Here is an 18,256-nt window from a genome sequence, read left to right as displayed (position 1 = left end):
GAGATTATTTTCTTTCTTTTTTTTATGGTAGAAGAGGAGGGTACTAGGGATTGAACTCAGGGGCACTTGACTACTGTGCTACATCCCCAGCCCTATTTTGTATTTTATTTAGAGTCAGGGTCTCACTGAGTTGCTTGGTGCCTTGCTGTTACTGAGGCTAGCTTTGAACTTAAGATTCTTCTGCTTCAGCCTCTCAAACTGCTGGGAGTACAGGCGTGCACCACCATGCCCAGTTGAATAATATATTGTTAAAAAGTAAATGTGCTCACTCTTTTAATATTTTACTTAAGTGATGAATACCATAAGCACAAATTCTCAATGTCCACATTTTTTTGACTATATTCAGACATAACATCGGGTCAGCACAGATAGAAGAGCCTTAATTATAGACACCAATTCACCAGCAGATTTCACCCCCATTTAGAGCATTTTTCTGACTTTTTTTTATTAAAATGGTCTCATACTGAGAGGCATGAATGATGTTAGATGTTTTTCTAAAAAGATTTCCATCTATTTTTTGAATACTTTACAAATTGCAATAGTATTTTCACATATAGTATTTATTTAAGGTCTCATGTGGTGTAGTAACACACAAACCTACCATCTTGTCTTGTCTCTCTTGTTTTCTACCACTAAGAAAATAAAATTCGCTCACATAACCAAAACTTGATCTAGTTTAAATAGTCACTCTAAGGATCACTTGGTGAAAAAGAAATTATGTGAAAAAAGGTTTGCTTTCTTTTCTTTTAAGCAGATAATTTAATTAAAAACATACACTTCAAAAGCAGTACTTTTAAGAACCACAGAGCTCTGGTAATTTTACCCTTCCTTTTCCTCATCCTAAAGTAAATGAGAATGTTCTTCTTTTAGAAACAAAGGGGTCAGATGTGGTAGTGGTAATCACAGCAACTGGGAAGACTGAGGCAGGAGGATCGCAAATTCAAAGCCAGCCTCAACAACTAACCGAGACTCTAAGCAATTTACAGAAAATTAAAATAAAAAATAAAAGGGACCGACATGTGGATCAGTGTTTAAAATGTTCCTAGGTTCACTCTCCAGTACCAAAAAAAAAGAGAAAGAAACAAAGGGAAACAGCCAAGCATAACTATTTTACGTTAAAAACATCCACTCCTTGAAAACTTAGGCTGCATAAAAATGAGAATTTAGGGCTGGGGATGTGGCTCAAGCAGTAGCGCGCTCGTCTGGCATGCTCGGGGCGCTGGGTTCGATCCTCAGCACCACATAAAAATAAAATAAAGATGTTGTGTCCACCGAAAACTAAAAAAAAAATAAATATTAAAATGAGAATTTAACTCACTGCTTTGGTAGAAACCAGAATTAGAAAACTCTAAAACATTCTCACAGATTTTTTTTAGAAAATGGAATATATAGAGACTTTAGTCCTAGTCTTTCTAATTAACAGAGGACAAGGGAAAGTATTAACAATCAAACACAAATAGTGATTTTAAAAACATCCACGTGTGACTTTTAATAGGAAGTGAACCCACGACTACAGGCAGGTCAGGCATGGAACGCCTTTCGAGGTTCACTCTCTGGTTCAGGTCATGACTTTGACTCTAGTCTCCCTAACTTAAAACTCTAGTCTTTCCTCTATTCAAAGAATCTACCCACCAACCCTGGCTCATCAAAATTCCTGAGCTAAAGTTTTGATCTCATCTCTCCTTCACGAATATCTTAGAAAATCACGTCTAAACACTTCTTTGTGGTTTTCAAGGCCTTCTATGTGACATTCAACCTAATTTTTCAGTTCCTGTTTTCCTGCCTCCTAGCTAAAGTAAACTGAGCATACACATCCCCTGACTTCCTTGGCCCAAACGCCCTATTGCCTGCATAAGGTCAAATTTCATTCATCCCAAGGACAAATTCTTCAACCAATGTGTAGTCTTCCCAGATATCTGGACAACTCCATCAATTTTTAAATTTAACTTTTATCGAGCACTTAATATATGCAAGGCCCATTCTGAGCACTGAATATATATTAGGTCATTTACTCTGAATACTGATCCTAAAATGTGGAGTACTGATATCATTTCCAACATAAAAAGAGGCTAATGAATCAGGCAAACAAGCAACCATCTCTCCTTAAAAAAAAAAAAAAAAGAGCTTTCTACATTTTTTTTCTCTAATGTAGGAGAGGAAATGAAAACTCAAAGAAATTCAAGTTCCTTCCAGAAAGACAAATTCTTCCCTTAAAAAAAAAATGTAGCAATGAACAAAGTTTAAAATATTAAAGAAAACCACAAACATAAGACTTCAGTCACCTTACCATCTCGCCCAGGCTTCTGGAGACTTCTGGAAGGCTCTGAGATATGACTTTTCCTTGAGTAAATGTGGTGCTGATGTGCAAACTATGAGGATGATTTTTAAAAATCATTGCCCACTGGGGATAGATGTCATTAGACACTAAAAATCCAATGGAAATACAATAAACTTTTATACCTGGCTTTTCTCTAAGTGAGCAACACACATGTGTTAAGGAGGACACAGGAAATTTTTATTGGAAACAGCTTTAGTTGTTGGTCCCTTCACAAAATAGTTCTGCATGCTATATGAGTGAGGTCCAGAAGACCCTTTCATGTATGGCTGGGAACTATTGGGCCGTATTTGCATATTTCCTGTCATGATGGGATGTCCCTATCTTTCCACTATCCCCCAACACTGAGTTAGCAGAAGATGTCCAACAGACCCTCATCACTCTGCTAAGGTCTGAGGATCTCAGTGGACTGAGCAACAGAGATGGGGTCTAAGTAGGATAAGTAGGATGGGATTACTTCTGGCTTCCCTCTGCTCTATCTTCACAATGGGAACTCAGGTTTCTCCCCTTCTTCCCCAATATGTTACCAAAACCAGGGCTCTTATAAATGCTATACTGAATTTTCTTTCCTTCCTTCCTCCCTCCCTCCCTCCCTCCCTCCCTCCCTTCCTTCCTTCCTTCCTTCCTTCCTTCCTTCCTTCCTTCCTTCCTGGCAGTACTGTGGATTGAGGCTACGGGTGCTTTACCACTAAACTACATCCCCAGACCTTTTTTATTCTGATACAGGGTCTCAGTTGCTAAGGTAGCTTTGAACTTGTAATCCTCCTGTTTCAGTCTCTGGAGAAGCTGGGACTACAGGCCTGTGTTGCCATGAGGGCTCTGAATTTGTTTCTTTAAATGCAATTCTAAGGAATTAGAGGAATGTTAGGAAAATTCAAGCACTTCCCCAATTCCTTGGATTTTTCTGAAATATGACAGACATGTAGGCAAAAGTTCATGGAAAAGCTGCTGCTTCTACCGCTACCTTAGCTGTGTGTGGGCAGGTGCTTTCTGATGCAAAGACTCATTCTCCTCTCCTGGGTGACACAGATTCCTTCAAATGAGATGGGAGATTCTGCTTATCGTTTTTCCTGTGGCTAATTTTGCAAGGCTGACGTGCAGCTGGACACGATGGCTTTAATAACAGTGCACATTCACCTGGTGCATTTCCCAGGTTGGGTCACCTGGAGAAGCAAACCAGGGACTTGAAGGCTTGTAGTAATTGAATGGACCTCAGAAATCTCAACCCTAGATGGAGGAGGCACTGCCTTGGAGTCTTTCTAGAAAACACCATGACCACCCACTTGCAGGTGTTCTGATTTATTCCTTGGAGAGAGGACTGGACATGATATTTTATGGGAGTTCCCTGAATAAGTTTGAGTATAGCCAGGACTGAGAACCCATAGTCCTTTGTCCTGAACTCTTTTTCCTCTGGCTTATTCTAACAGTCCACTAAAAGAACTTTCTGGTAAGCCTTATCACCTCTCCACTCCCAACAAATCTGAACCACTGGGTTGATTTTAGGGAACTTTATATTCACTGTGTTGAGCCTCTGCTTATCATTCTTCAGTGACTGTCCACTGCCTTTCAGATAGAATCCAAACTCCTCAGCAACATTCAACTGCTTCCATACCTTGGTCTCTGCTGTCCCTTCAGTTCTTGAAAGACAGACCTCCAAATGCAAGCTCAAGGTTCCCAGTGTACCCAGTGCTCTGACCCCAAGGACTGTGTTCTCTTCCCTGCCTCCAACAAATTCCCACCGATTTCTCACTTATTATTCATTTGTACATCCCCAAAGACTCATTTTTGCACACTGGAATCACACATATATTTGTTTGAAGGAGGAAAAGGGAAAACACATTCATATTTTCCTTTCTTAAAAGGGAAATTAAGAACTGTGACTTGAATCCCTTTCTCTTTGCAATTATAAAAATAGACGTCCAACAGACACACACAACCGCCAAAGACTGTCAATCAGGAGTTATCTATGCAAAATGAATTCCTAGCAGGGCTAAGTCAGATAACAGAATGCCACTTTGTATTTATTAAGCTCTAAAGTTATCTAATCACAGCAAAGATTTTGACAGCAACTAGGAGCATTCCTACCCTCAGGTGCTTAAAAAATTCCAAACATCTTCTGATGCATATTTTGAAGGTTTGAAAAAAAAAAAAAGTTAGGAAGCTTCTGGGAGACTGGTCAACCACTCATTCAGACTTTTGGGTCATGTGGCCTAACAGTGGCTGACCCAAATCCACTGTGAGGTGTGTTCTAGCGTGGTCATGCTTTTAGGTGAAGGCAATCAGCCTTCACTTGTCCCTTCATTTAATATTTATTTATTGTCAGGACAATCATAGACCTGAGTTCCTGCCCTGAAGCAGGAAGCCCCTTGGAAAGGTAATTCACAGTTGAGTACAGGGTGTCAGATGGCCCTCTATCATCAATTTAGGAATAGTTTCCTAAGGGCTACCCTAAGGTCCGTGTGTTAGCTAAGTCCCAAGTGACCCTGTACAGGCAGCGCCAATGAGTTCACATCTCACTGGTGAAAGCCACAGTCCTAATGCCACATGCCCTGCTCCTGACTACACCCCATCTGCCACCCACTGCCTCTGACTCCCTGATCCAGCCACACTGGCCTCTTCCCCCGGGGCCACCCCCCTTTCTTCCTTTATTTGTTCTTTTCTACACCACTATTTATCAGGTTTACTTTCTGTTTTTCCTCTTTGTGACCTCCACAAAGGCAAGTATCTTTGCCTATTTTATTCTCTGATACATCCCAAGCACCTATAGTTATTTGTGGCAGAGCAGCTGCTCAATAAATAAAGACTATACTAATCAATAAACTATTGGTTTTATTTTCATTCCAGTTAAGTAGTCTTAATTTTTTAAAATCAGGATCCATAATAAGAAATAAATTTTACATTACAGCCTAGCATACACATCTGTGTATGTACATAAATATATACGTATACTTTCTTGTATACAAATGTGTATATGTAAAACTGCAAGAAGTTTCAAATAACACCATGGATGAGCTTACTCTTACATTTTTCTATTCCAATTTTTGAAATGCTTTACCCAAGTTACCAGTTTGAAATGCACTATTCCCATGCATTGCTTTTTCTTAAAAAAAGCAAACCCAAACAAACAAAATCTAAGAACTTCTGGATAATACAAAGGAGAATGTGATGTGACATAGGAAAGAGGTGTATGAACTCAGAGGTGGGAGAGCTGCTCTTTCCTCATGGTGGGGTATTAGCGTGGCCTTATTGGACAATTTGTGCTCAGCCTTTATTAAGGAGGGGTGAAGATCCGTATGTAAGACTGGGTTGTAGAAGAAGAGATTCCAGGTAAAGGAGAGTGAGACCTGAAGAAGCACAGGCATCTGTGAAGGAATGGTAGGCAGGAGGATCTACTGTAACATACAGCAAAAGGAGAATGCAGTTACCTCCCTACTGTGGACATTAGCACCTCCTGACCTGGTTATGTAATGAATTATCACCATTATTTCCCCAGATGTAAAACAGCTTTGCATCTGTGTGTCCCAAATGCTTGATAATCCATCACAGAAAGGGCACAAAACTGTAACAAGCTCAGGAAAACAAATCCCAGAAAGAATTCACTGCCCAGAGACGCAGCCTGAAGAAAACAATCTCTGTGGACCAGTCCCCTCATCTGCATGACCTGGGCTTGTCAGAGGCTTTGTAAATTCCTTAAACTTCTGATTCTGCTAGTCCCATTATGGAAGGGGCATATAAGGGGATTGTCTCACTAAGACAATCCTTAGAATGAGATCCATCCTTACTGTTACTTTTCTCGACTTCTCATCAATTAGAAGGAGATGGTCTTCCTCCTTCAAAAAATGAGTTTGCCAGAAACTGTACTGAGTGGTCCCCATTTTACTAAATGTGTTGAAGTTGGTTTTTTTTTTTTTTTTTTTTAAATTTTTTTTAGTTGTCAGTGGACCATTATTTCACTGAGGATCGAAACCAGTGCCTCACACACTCAAGGCAAGCGCTCTACCACTGAGCTACAACCCCAGCCCTGTATTGAAGTTTTTACTGTTAAAATTCTCAATATGCTTTTTAATGGATCAATTTCTTGATTTATCTCATGAAAGCTATGTTCATGGTATAGAGAACACCAGTCCAAAAATGTTTGCTCATGTGTGTCCAAAGCCCTCAAACTAAATTTAATCTATATTGGAAAACACTCCAGAGCATAGAAACCGCTCAGCATTTGTTTTACTTTGCTTATTGATCACGTAGGCTTCCATGGCAGCACCCAGCTAGAACTCTGCATCTTTTTTCTTTGTAAATAAAGAAGCTGGTGCAGAGTCTGGGTTCTTTGCTGAAGGTTCCAGCACCACCCAACCCTCAGCCCTGGCTACAGCACTTCTTGCCTATTCACTAATGCCCTTACGTTTAAACCACTGACTATTTTTCAGTACCAACGAGAAATGCAAGTTTGGGAATTTTTGTTTGTAACTACCTGCCCCCCTGAGTTGTGGAGACAGATATTCTGCTTTCTAGTAAAGAACATTCCTAGAAATAAAAGGGTGGGGGGAGAAAAGAGCCCCCTTTCCCCCTTGTGATGTTATGACAACATAATAAATGGTTTTGCTTTGAAAGAAGGAAACCTCTGGAGATAGACTTTGCAGGTCTATAACTGGGATCAAATACATGAAGTGACACCTTAGCAATGCAGAAATTAAATGAACTGAAATTCTCTTTGACGATTATTTAGTAGAAGCATTTGCAAAGTATTGTTTTAACACAAAACCCAGGAAAAGCCAAGTAGCTTACATCAACAGCTCTGTGTTAAGTTGAGCCTGTGAGTGACATGGCTGTCAGCCACTCCTTGCTGATACACTTATTTCCAGGAACAGAAATATCTCCCAACCAATCAAAACAGGCACCTACTACTCAAACTGAAATGAAAATAAACTATTAAGGAAATACATACTGCCTTATCAAATCTTTTTATTTCATTTCAGTACATTGGGATAAAAATAAACCTTTGGAACACTTACAAACACACACACACTCCTATCTCAATACACACACACATCTAGTATTCTATATCAAATACTTACGCATTTCAAACTGTATTAAGCAAAATAGTTTGAATAGCTTCCATAATTTAAGCCTTTCAAGGTGATAAGTGCTACTAAGATAATTTTAAGAAAGGAAATTATCTAAGTAACATACTTTTTTAATATTTATTTTTTACTTATAGGCAGACACAATATTTTTATTTTATATTTATGTGGTGCTGAGGATCGAACCCAGTGCCTCACGCATGGTAGGCAAGCACTCTACCTCTGAGCCACAACCCCAGCTCTAAGTAACATATTTTTAAGGGCCTTTAATTTTCTGTCTCTCTCTCTCTCTCTCTCTCTCTCTCTCTCTCTCTCTCTCTCTTTTTGGTAAAATAAAGCAGTAGTCGTAAGATTGTATAATCCATTTCCTTTTAAAACTTATTATGCAAGGCAAAATTCTGGCTACAAGCCTAGAATAACCTGTATCCACATCCGTCCTCCAAAGCTCAGTTTTACTTAGGCTAGCTCTCCCAAAACGTGGCTTTTGTTCCAAGTTCTACTATGTTATACCACAGGAAAAATAAAATACTGTGAAAATCAAAGTGCTACAAAAACCTTGAATAGAAGTAAAGGAGATAGGAAGGAATTCCTAAAAAAAAACAACAACAACAAAAAAAACCACCACAAAACAAAAACAAATCCTGTTGCTTTTATTTTAGTTCCTAGTGACAGAAAAAAAAAAAAATCAAGAAATAAAATATTAAGCTCCCTTAACAAAGACTGATGAAAAAATTTAAAAATGGAAGATACTGGCAAAAAAAAAAGGTATAAACTACTTCCAGCCTTCCCTATGTCTAAACTCAAAAAGAAATACCATTCAATTTGTCAAGTTCAGTATTTTTGCTTTTTTTTAGGTAGCACTGGGGGATGAACTCAGGGTCTCATGCAAGATACGCAAGCGCTCTACCACTGAGCTACATCCCTAGTCCCTGACAAATTCAGTTTTGTTCCAAAAAGTATATATAAAAAAATACTTCCTGCTGGGAACTATGGCGCCCACCTGTAATCCAGTGGTTTAGGAGGCGGAGGCAGGAGGATCTCGAGTTCAAAGCCAGCCTCAGCAATTTAGCAAGGCCCTGAGCAACTTAAGGAGACCCTGTCTCTAAACAAAATATAAAAAGGACTGCGGATGTGGCTCAGTGGTTGGGCACCCCTGAGTTCAATCTCTCCTACCAAAATAAAAACAAAGCAAAGCAACACTTCCTGTCTTCTAAATGAATTAAGGAATTATTTTCTTTAAAAACAGCTTGGGACTCCCAGCCCCCTTACAGGTGTGCACTAATGATCAAAATTTAATTCAAATACATATTTCTTACAAACACATTACGATGTTCACCTGGTTCCTATCCCCATCTTGCTCACACATGCTGGCAGGAAGAGGTCTGAGGCTCATTCAGCTCATGTATGACCTTGAACTCCCCTGCATTTCAGCTACCTCTCAATAGAGAAGAGGCCCTGCTTTTCCAGGCTGCTTTTGCAAAGTTCTGGATTTTTCCTTTCATAAATGCACAAGCATTACACAAAATCCCTTTTCTGTGCGATATAATTTGCAAAAAAGAGGGCTGTATGAGCACTAGATCTCCTATGAGGTCACTATTTCTCCAGATTCAGGAGGTAAAGATGAGTTCAGGGTTTCAGCATCTTCTATCTATTTTGTCACTCGAGTGTGACAAAGGGAACAGCATGGCTGTAGGGCAGTTCAGGGGCATGGGTCACAGGCCATTTCACCTCCAAAGTCTCTTCCTCCCTGGCTCCCTAAGTGCTGGGAGCCTGGGAAATGCTAGGACCTCAGGGTGTGGAAAACTTTTGTCCCCTAAACATCCTTTAGAGACTGCTGCAGGAGGAGGAAGGCGCCTTTCTGACAAGCTTCAGGAAGCGACCTCTAGTCCTCTCCGCAGGACACTCAAAGGTGGGGCAGGGCAGAGAACAAAATGTGGATGGGAGGTGTCAAAGGCATCTGAGGACTCAGCTTCACTGACCTCAGCCTTCAAGTAGCTTTTGATTCTTTCTCCTGGTGGGGGAGGGATGCAGACATGAAAAGGCCACCAAGTGGAGATACTCGAGGAGGGAAAAAGGACACACTGTCCACTGGGAAGCTAAGTCTAACAGCAGAACAAAAACCTAGGCTGAGTGATGAAGAGAAACTGATTTCCACTGGGTTGGCTTGAGTTTACCTATGAGCCCAAGAATTGGGTTTCCTATATTCAAATGTTTTCAGTGATACCTGCAAAAATATTTTTCCCTTAGAAACATACTTTTAAAAGACTTTCACTGCAGAAAGCATTATTCAGTAGAGTAGATAGAGGGTGACTTTCAGAAAAGGCTATCTCAGAACCCTTTCCCCAAAATGTTAAAGACAGAGGCTGCTTGTGCCTCCACTCAATAGGTTTCAGAGACGGGAGGCAAAAACACTTTGCCTATGAGCACAAGCCTCCCTCCGCCCCGCATACTGCAAAGTAATTAAAAGACTCTGTATGAGTCCTTCTAGAAAAGTCTGACTATTGCTTGTGAAGATATATGAAAAACAAATACAAGCTAAATATGCAGGACTTTCTTCCTGCCTGCCATTAATTATGACAGCCAGGAAAAAAAATATCTAGTGAAAAAATGGTTAAGACAGATTAGACCTAATTAAAACACCCTGGCAGGAGTCCCTAATCATTATCATTGATCATGATAATCCTTAACAATAACTCAAGCTCTCACCTAAGGAAAAAGTGCTGAAAGACAGGAAGAATCTCTCTCAGCTGGGACTCTTACCCCTTTTACACTAACTGAATCTTCGACTACCTACGGGTAGTACACCGTTATCCACAATTTCAGTTATCACCATCAACTGAGACTTGAAAATATTAAATGGAAAATTCCAGAAATAAATAACGCATTAAGTCTTAAAAATCTTTTACAGTACATCGTTATAATTGTCCTATTTTATTATTGTTGTTGGACATCTCTTACTGTGTCTAATTTATAAATGAAACTTTATCATAGACATATATGCATAGGAAAAAAAATAAGAGTTTACGTAACTTTGGGGCCTATCCATGGTTTCAGGTATCCACTGGGGGTCTTAATATGTATTCCCCAAGGACAAATGGAGACTGCTGTCATTTAAGGTTGAAAGAAAACACCACAGAGTCACTAGTTCACAGCAGCAACCTGTATTTATAAAATATATTTCAGGCCTATGGCACTGTCTACCCTAAAAGAAGAAGAAGGCTCAGGTCTGCGTTCTTCTATACGCAATAGTGATAGTCAGAAAACAGACAACTGATAAAGTCTGTTCCAGAAAAGCATAGCCCTGGAAAAGGGGAACTGGGGACTGTGCTTTTTAGGACACAGTAGACATGAACACTTTATAGTTGGGCATCGAAACTTGACTTTGACCATCATAAAGAAGGAACATGTCCTTTTATGTTTTGAATGCATTAGAGATCATTCCTTTGCATTACAGACTCCAAACATCAAATAAGAGTTTTAGTGGCAGATTCTGTTAAAAATGAGAGTTCTGGGCTGGGGTTGTGTGGCTCAGTGGCAGAGCGCTTGCCTTGTACATGTGAGGCACTGGGTTCAATCCTCAGCACCACATAAAAATAAATAAACAAAATAAAGATATTGTGTTTATCTATAACAAAAAATAAAAAAAGACATTTTGAAATTAAAAAAAAAGAGAGAGAGTTCTGAGACAAAGAAGTACAACTGAGTTTAGAAATTAAAGCAGCTTTCTCTCTCTCCCTGGACCCCAACTCATGTCACTGTAATCACTGGACTGTGCAAACATTAAAAATGAAAATCATCTTTCTTTCTGAGTCTATTTTACAATCTCTAGAACAGGCTTGGCTTGGTGTGAGTCTATATGCAGTCACACCATGGGGCCAGGTTTTGCTATGATGTTCTAAATTTTTGAGAATTCAATCTACTGATTTGGTAATATCCAGGGAGGAAGGGGAAACATCTGAAGTTATTTTTACTTTTGCAGGTCTTCTGGCTATACAGGGTGAATAGCAGGGTGGATCAAGTATTGTCTGGAGCCCTTCAGAATCTTTTTTTTTTTTCTTTTTTTGCATGGCCTCATTTCCGTCTTCCTGTTGCTAGGAAGGAGAGTTAAGCTTGAGAAACTCGTGTTTACAATACTGGACCATCCTGTCCAGAACAAGGCTCTCTTCACAAAAGTCTGATTCACTCCACTCACTGTACTTTAGATGCCCCCATTCTTCTGGACCAAATCACCCTTCCCTGAATATTTTCAAATTGCATATTTACCCGCCCTAAGTCATAAAAATACCATTCTCATTTGAACATTGCATTATGGCTTAAAATCTCCATGGGGATACCCAGGGAAACCAAGTACGTAATTTTGTATTTGAAACCACCTCTTGGAATCTCACCAAACCTCTGATTGGAAGGCATCTCATTGGGGCTTACTATATCCCCTCTGATCCCCATGCTAGATCTATGAATTAGAGTTTAAGTACTATGTACAGTTCACAACTCACATCACAGAAATAGCTATTTAATTATAACATGTTTCCATTAATCTGGTGCATCTTCCAGAAGAACCCAAATACCTCTTGCAATGTAAAAATGCTCTTCAACTTTGGTCTTTGTTATTTGAACTATATAATACTGAACAACAAAGAAAGGCTTTAGGGTTTAAGGACAAACTGCCTTTCACATTTGCTCCAGAAGATCTTTAGATTCGTCCAGTATATTAAAATTTGAAACGTAGCTTCCAATTAATGATAATCAATTGCTTGTTTAATCTTTTCATCTTCAAGGAGAGAGCATTGTTTCTCATAAGATCTACAACTGAGAAGTTATAATAAAAGTCACTGAAACCACTCTTTATCCATTCTGGAGAAAGATTTTAAGTTGCAGTCTACTTATTCTGATTTTGTGAAATGGAGAAAACAAGTCAGTCTCCCTTCTTGAGTTTCTAAACCTGGTTTGTGCAAGGAGTCACTCGACTTGAATTGAAATAAAATCAGTTTTTGTCAAAAGCAAACTTTGAAGAACAGATGGGAAGGATAAAGTCAGTCTGCTGTGCTTCAGTTTGAACTCTGAACAGTAGTGCTAATGAAAAAGTACTACCCAGGCTTGAGCCTCACTGTAAATCTAACATACCACAATAAAAGTGAACACAATCACCAACATTTTCTCAGAAAATATCTCTAAATAATTTCTGAACCCACATCTTCTAACCATTTGACCCTCCTTCCTCAGTTCTTTAATTCTTCTGGGGAAAGGTGGGGGGCGCTGCTGCCTTCCAGGGCACCCTTCTGACCATCTGCTGCAATTTGCACGCCAAGATGGCATTGGGTGCCTCCATTAACTGCACACTTATGGTCTGCGAACTTATCTCTGCTAAGGGACCAGCTTGCAGTCCAGATGGATTCTGACTTGGTCAACCTCTTTGAGCTGCTGATAGATTTACATGCCCCACGCTGCAATCTGTTGGGCTATTATTTTCTTTCATCCCTTCAGCAAACAAAAATTTGGAGGAAAAAAATTGTAATTTGAGATTCAGTATTTGGCCTTCTCTTGAGCTGTCATTTTTTTTTTCTATCCAAATGCGTCATATGTGCCATCCTCATGAATCTTTTGTAATGGATGGTTGTGCGAAGGCTGCATTCCTCTAAATTGCCAGCAACCGCTTGAACAACCCTCTGAATCCCGACAATGGATTCATTTGCTGACCAAGGTCGGGCTCAAAGGGGTAAGATCGGGAATGGGGAAGAGGGTGGTGGGACGGTTTTTCTGCTCCATAAGGTTTTAGGCAGGAGTTTCCATCTACAGTCATTAACAAAAAGTGGGAATTTGCTGAAAGTTAGAGCCAGACACGGTACAAATAACTTCACTTGTATTAGATCACTTGATCCTCACAACCTCCCTGCGGGTCAATGCAATTATTACCCGGGTGTTGCAGATGGAGGAGGCACAGCGGAGTCCTGTCATTTCTCAGATTCTCCCAGCCAGCAGGCTGCAGACCCGGGATTGCCATCCCACCAACCTCCACTGACTGTGCGCTATAAGGATCCGCAGACAAGCAGAAAATTACACGCGGCAGGGTAGGTTTACTGTGGCCAGGGTAACTCTTTCCCAAAGATCAAAGACTCAGCCCCTTTACGTTGGAGGTGGGGTCAGGGACAGAGTGGGACAAGGTTCCAAGAGCCCTACTTATTGTGGAGAAAAAAAAAAAAGTCGGATCGGGAGGCATGCTTCCTTCCTGTCTCCGACCCAGGGGCTAACTCCGCGGGCTCCTCGTCAGGCGCCAAGGGCGTGGGCATCTCGTGGGGGCATTTCCGACCGCCCAGCTCACCGCGGAAAAGCGCAGCCTTTTCCATCAGGACCCCCCCACCCCACCCCACGCGCGCCTCAGGGCTGGTCAAAGAGCCTCAACACTCTCCCGGCACCGGCAACTACCAAAGCCAGACTTTCCTGGTCCAGTTAATTCTCATCGTTTAAAATATCTGAACAAAAAAGATTTGAAATTAAAGCACTTTGGGGGGTGAATATGCACGCAAGCACATTTCCAAGTGCCATTAAAGCCTGCAGCGTCCCTTAAATAAAACTCTGGGGGAGTCTACGCTGATTTTGGAAGTGTAGGATTCAGGGCAGAAAGCAACAATCGCAGAAGGATTCCAGAGGTTAAGAAAAGTAGAAAGGGGGTCCTGCCACTCCAGCGGAGCCAGAGGCTAGCGCCTGGGATTTAGAATGAGAATAGATGAACTGCCCGGTCCGAGTCTTCTACCCGACCTTGGCAGGCCGCGAGCGGGCAGTCCTTCGGAGTCCACCCGGGCTCGCGTCCGTGGTCCCCAGGCGATGCGAGACTTAAGGTCATTACCCGAAATCCAAACCTCCCTTGCCAGGTTACGACCCTGCTTCTCTCTCTCTCTCTCTCTCTCTCTCTCTCTCTCTCTCTCTCTCTCTCACTCACACACACACACACACACACACACACACACACTCCACTCCCAAGAAACTCCAGCTACTCCTTAGCAAACGTTCCAAAAGCACCGAAGGACAGACACCAACTTGCCAAGGCGCAGTGACAGCTGTTGAGTCCCGGGCAAAGGCACAAGTCTAGCTTACGTGTTAGGATCATGGTGTCCGGCTTCTCTCTGCACATCAAGGGCGGCACAGCGCGGCAGGCGCGCAGAGGGTAAATCGAGGCAGCACCAGGCAGGTCGGCTCCCGCACCGGGGCTGACGGCGGCACAGGGACACGTGCCCTGGCGGTCCTCAGCGCATCCTTCTCTAAGGGTCCTAGCCTCTCGCCAAGGCCCCAGAAAGAAAGAGGTCGAAACCGGAGAGATCTCAAGGAGCCCAGCGAGAAGCCCGGGAGCAGTTGCTCCTGCTGCAGGGAAGCGCGGCCATGGCCAGTTATTAGAGAGAGGCGCCCTCGCATAGGCAGCTGGAGCGAATTGCCTACACTACACCCCGCAAGCCTCGCCCTCCTGCTGGGCCCGCCTCGAAGGGAGGGACAAGACCTGGCAGCACCGCCTTCTCCCGGCCTGCGGGGGTCCGGAGCCGCAGCCTCGGGGGTTTTCTGGCCCCGCCCCACGCTCAGGCTCCACCCTACCCCGCGCCTCCTCCAGGCCACCAAGATCGCGGGCCGTCCCGGTCACGCCCCTCTAGGTCCCGCCCCCACACCAGGTCCCGCCCCCGCCTCCACCACCCGGGACTGGAATGTTTTCTCTCAGCCTCCACGTCTGCAACGGGAAGCGCCTAAAAGTCGCCGGCTACTGGCCTCGGGGGCAAAGGCAAAGGCCATGAGGCTTTTGCTTGGCGGAGACGTCCCGTCTGGACCCTGAGACATCGTACCCTTTCCCTCTTTTTCTGGGTGGTTCTGCCTTTCATTCTGATGGGCATCACAGAAATTTGCGGTTATGGAGGGAAAATCGAAATAGGGATGGACCTGTCTCCTGATTTGTAAAATAGGGGATAAAAGAACCTGTCTTTGGGACATTTATTATTCTTTACTATATAAAGCCCTCAGAAGTACAGAGCGAATGTAGGTAATAAACGCTGCTGTAGATGTGTTGAGAGTCTTCTGTGTGCATAGCTATCGCCAGTGTTTTCCAAACTGTGGCCTTTGAACCGTAATCCAGCAGAGCTCCTGGAACTGTTATAGGTCCAACCCCAGACTGAAGATTTAGAATCTCTTATGCTTGAGGCTTTGCATTTATTTCAAGCCCTCAAGTGATTCTGAAGCATAGTAGTTCGGAGGCTCCTAATATAAGATGCCTCATTAAAAACAAACAAACAAACAAAAAAACAATGGAATAAAATCACAGAAATTTTTTTAAAAAAAAATCTAGAAAAGAAGCTTTTATGAAATTTTACTTTGGGATAAATTGATGCTTTCTGCCTGTTATCTCTGGACAAGGAAAACTACTGACCTAAACTCATTAATTTGACAGATATTTAAGAGCATTTACCATGTGCCAAATACTTATTTTTAGGCTGGGGGTGGGGATATACCAGTGAACAAAAGAGATTAACATCCCTTCTCCCCTCTAGTTTGCTTCCTAATGGGGAAGATATACAATGACCAACCAAAACAAGTAAATATATAGTATAGTATATGAAAAATATATAGTATGTTAGATGAGACTAATATAAAGTAGACGAGGGAATATAGGAGTTTTTAAATAGGGTTAAATACAAATGGAAGAATTGTCTTTCAATTAAAAATGTATTGATTTTATAGCCATGTCTTAATTTATAAACACAAGACTCTCCCCACTCCCATATTTTCAGTGAAACAAAAATAAAAATGAGAACTCCACCTATTTAGCAAATTTAATTAATTTTCCCAAACTAGAATTTAGTTTCTGAGAGGATGGGTCTTATCTATTCAGAAAATACTGTTGTTTCCCAGCTATTACCTACTTGTAGATGCTGGAACACAAAGGTAATCCAGGGCATGTCTGTCAGCCCTCTGTCCTTATGATGGGGCAAACAAGCTTACTGTATGAAAAAGAGGTGCTGTGAGGGTTCAGGAAGTGAAGATCTGACCTGCCCTTCCCCAAAATGGAGCAGCCCTCTGAGGTGTGGGCACTGGAGAAGCTATGAAAACATCAGCCTACAGTTGCCAGCAAGCGGGACATGATTCAAGAGCAGGCTGGGAAAATAAAGGCAAACTTATTCAATTCCCTGAATGACTATGTTAAGGATGTTAAAAATTCTTAACAGTGAGAATCCATTTTAATGCAAGAGAGGATCCCATCATCAGCTTTGCATTTTGAAAAGATCACTCAAGTTGCAGTATAAATTTCAAACTTCAGCACTTCCAGGGGCTGCAGATGTGGCACAGGGGTAGAGCATTTGCCTGGCATATGTGAGGCCCTGTGTTTGATCCCCACATGAAAATGCACGTATGCTACACACACACACACACACACACACACAAACACATCCATCTGTAAAACATGCTAATTTATTAAAAATTCGAACCTTAAAAATATAGGTATTTTTAAAGCATCTCAAAGTATATCAATTCTTAGGACTAATTCTTAATGTTTACTTTTTACATGAACTTTATTGGGTGAAGCTGTATTTTTATTGCTTTCCAGGAGTCTGCATCCCTAATACACTCCTCCCCACTCAGTATTCATCTTCATAGAATAAACCATGTTGACCTTTTTTGTTTCTCTTGTTCAAATCCCATTCCTTTCTCCTTGATTATTGTGGTTTCTCCAAATCTTCCTAATTTTATTACACATCTCTGGAAGTTTGCCTTGTGTGGTTTGCTTATCATCTATGATACTAATAACTCCCAAAACATTTTTCTTGGGTGATGCATTGGTCTGCATCTGGCCTTCACTGAATCTTGTCTTCTTTTATTCTTCGATTATGACATGGCCTGTGACCAGAGCCAAATCCCAATTTTCATAGTTTTAAATTTTCCTCCCATTGTATATAAACGGACATGCTTGAAGGCTACCAAGCTTGTAGAATAGTGGTTTAAAGTTGGACTTTTGGAGCAGGCCACTTAACTTTGTGATGAACAGGTTTTTTAGGCTCTGAAAACTTCAGTTTCTTCCTCTTTAAAAAGAGGATGTATCTCATGAGGTTTTTATAAGGATTAGATAAGATAAAGTACATAAGTACTTAGCATGCAATTAGCATTTGATGTTAGCTGTTATTATTATACAAGGTTGTCCCTTGGCATTCTTAGGTTGGTTCCAGGACTCCCTTCCACACCCGGCCTTGGACACCCAATACCCTTGTATAAAATGACACAGTAGTATTTTATTCACACCTTCCTGCAGCCTTTAAATCATCTCTGGATTGCTTATATACCTCAAGGTAAATAGTATGTAAATCAGTTTTATTCTGGATTGTTTAGGAAATAATGACAGAAAAAAGTCTGTGCATGTTCAGTACGGATGCAATTTTTTTTCCAGATACTTTCAACCAGTGGTTGGTTTATCTGTGGGCTCAGAAGCTGCCCATAGAGAGGACTGATTGTCCTATTAAATATCAAAATAGGAGATGAAATTGCTATTTAAATCATATCCGGGAGAAAATTAAAACAATATAGAATAAGACCTTGACTTTAACCTTTGTGAATCTAAGGAGCCTTCACAAACTGGGGAAGGAAGGAGTGGAAAAGTCATTAAGAATGGGGACAAACAGTGGTATTTGCCAGATGAAAGAGGGTTCCCAGGGCAGTTCAGGGTCCTTCCTCTTTATTTAACCTTCAACTAAATCGTCACCTAAGGTTTCATTTGACAGAAACTGCTGACATTAGACTGAGTGTCCCTGATCTTCATTAACTGAGATTTTGGTAATAGTGGACTCTTAAGAGGCAGAAGTTACCTCTTTAGTGTTGCCCA

General features: G+C 41.4%; 1 protein-coding gene across 9 annotated transcripts in view; it reads right to left on the bottom strand.

The window, feature by feature from the left end:
• Positions 1-18,256, bottom strand: part of Dlc1 (DLC1 Rho GTPase activating protein) — a 470,384-nt gene that overhangs the window by 31,156 nt on the left and 420,972 nt on the right. The window contains exon 1 of one of the 9 annotated variants that reach the window (XM_046459258.2): positions 14,506-14,848. The exons of the other annotated variants lie outside the window; for them this stretch is intronic. Within the exon in view, the coding sequence (XP_046315214.1) occupies positions 14,506-14,542 (37 nt within the window). The 5' untranslated portion in view covers positions 14,543-14,848. Of the gene's footprint in view, positions 1-14,505; positions 14,849-18,256 lie in introns of those variants that run through there. 9 annotated transcript variants of the gene reach the window in all.

The sequence above is a fragment of the Marmota monax genome, unplaced genomic scaffold (genome assembly GCF_021218885.2).
Source record: "Marmota monax isolate L192 unplaced genomic scaffold, Marmota_monax_Labrador192_F-V1.1 WCK01_AAM20220418_F8-fsc00332, whole genome shotgun sequence".
NCBI classification, from domain to species: Eukaryota; Metazoa; Chordata; class Mammalia; order Rodentia; family Sciuridae; genus Marmota; species Marmota monax.
This window is presented reverse-complemented; position numbering and strand designations above follow the sequence as displayed.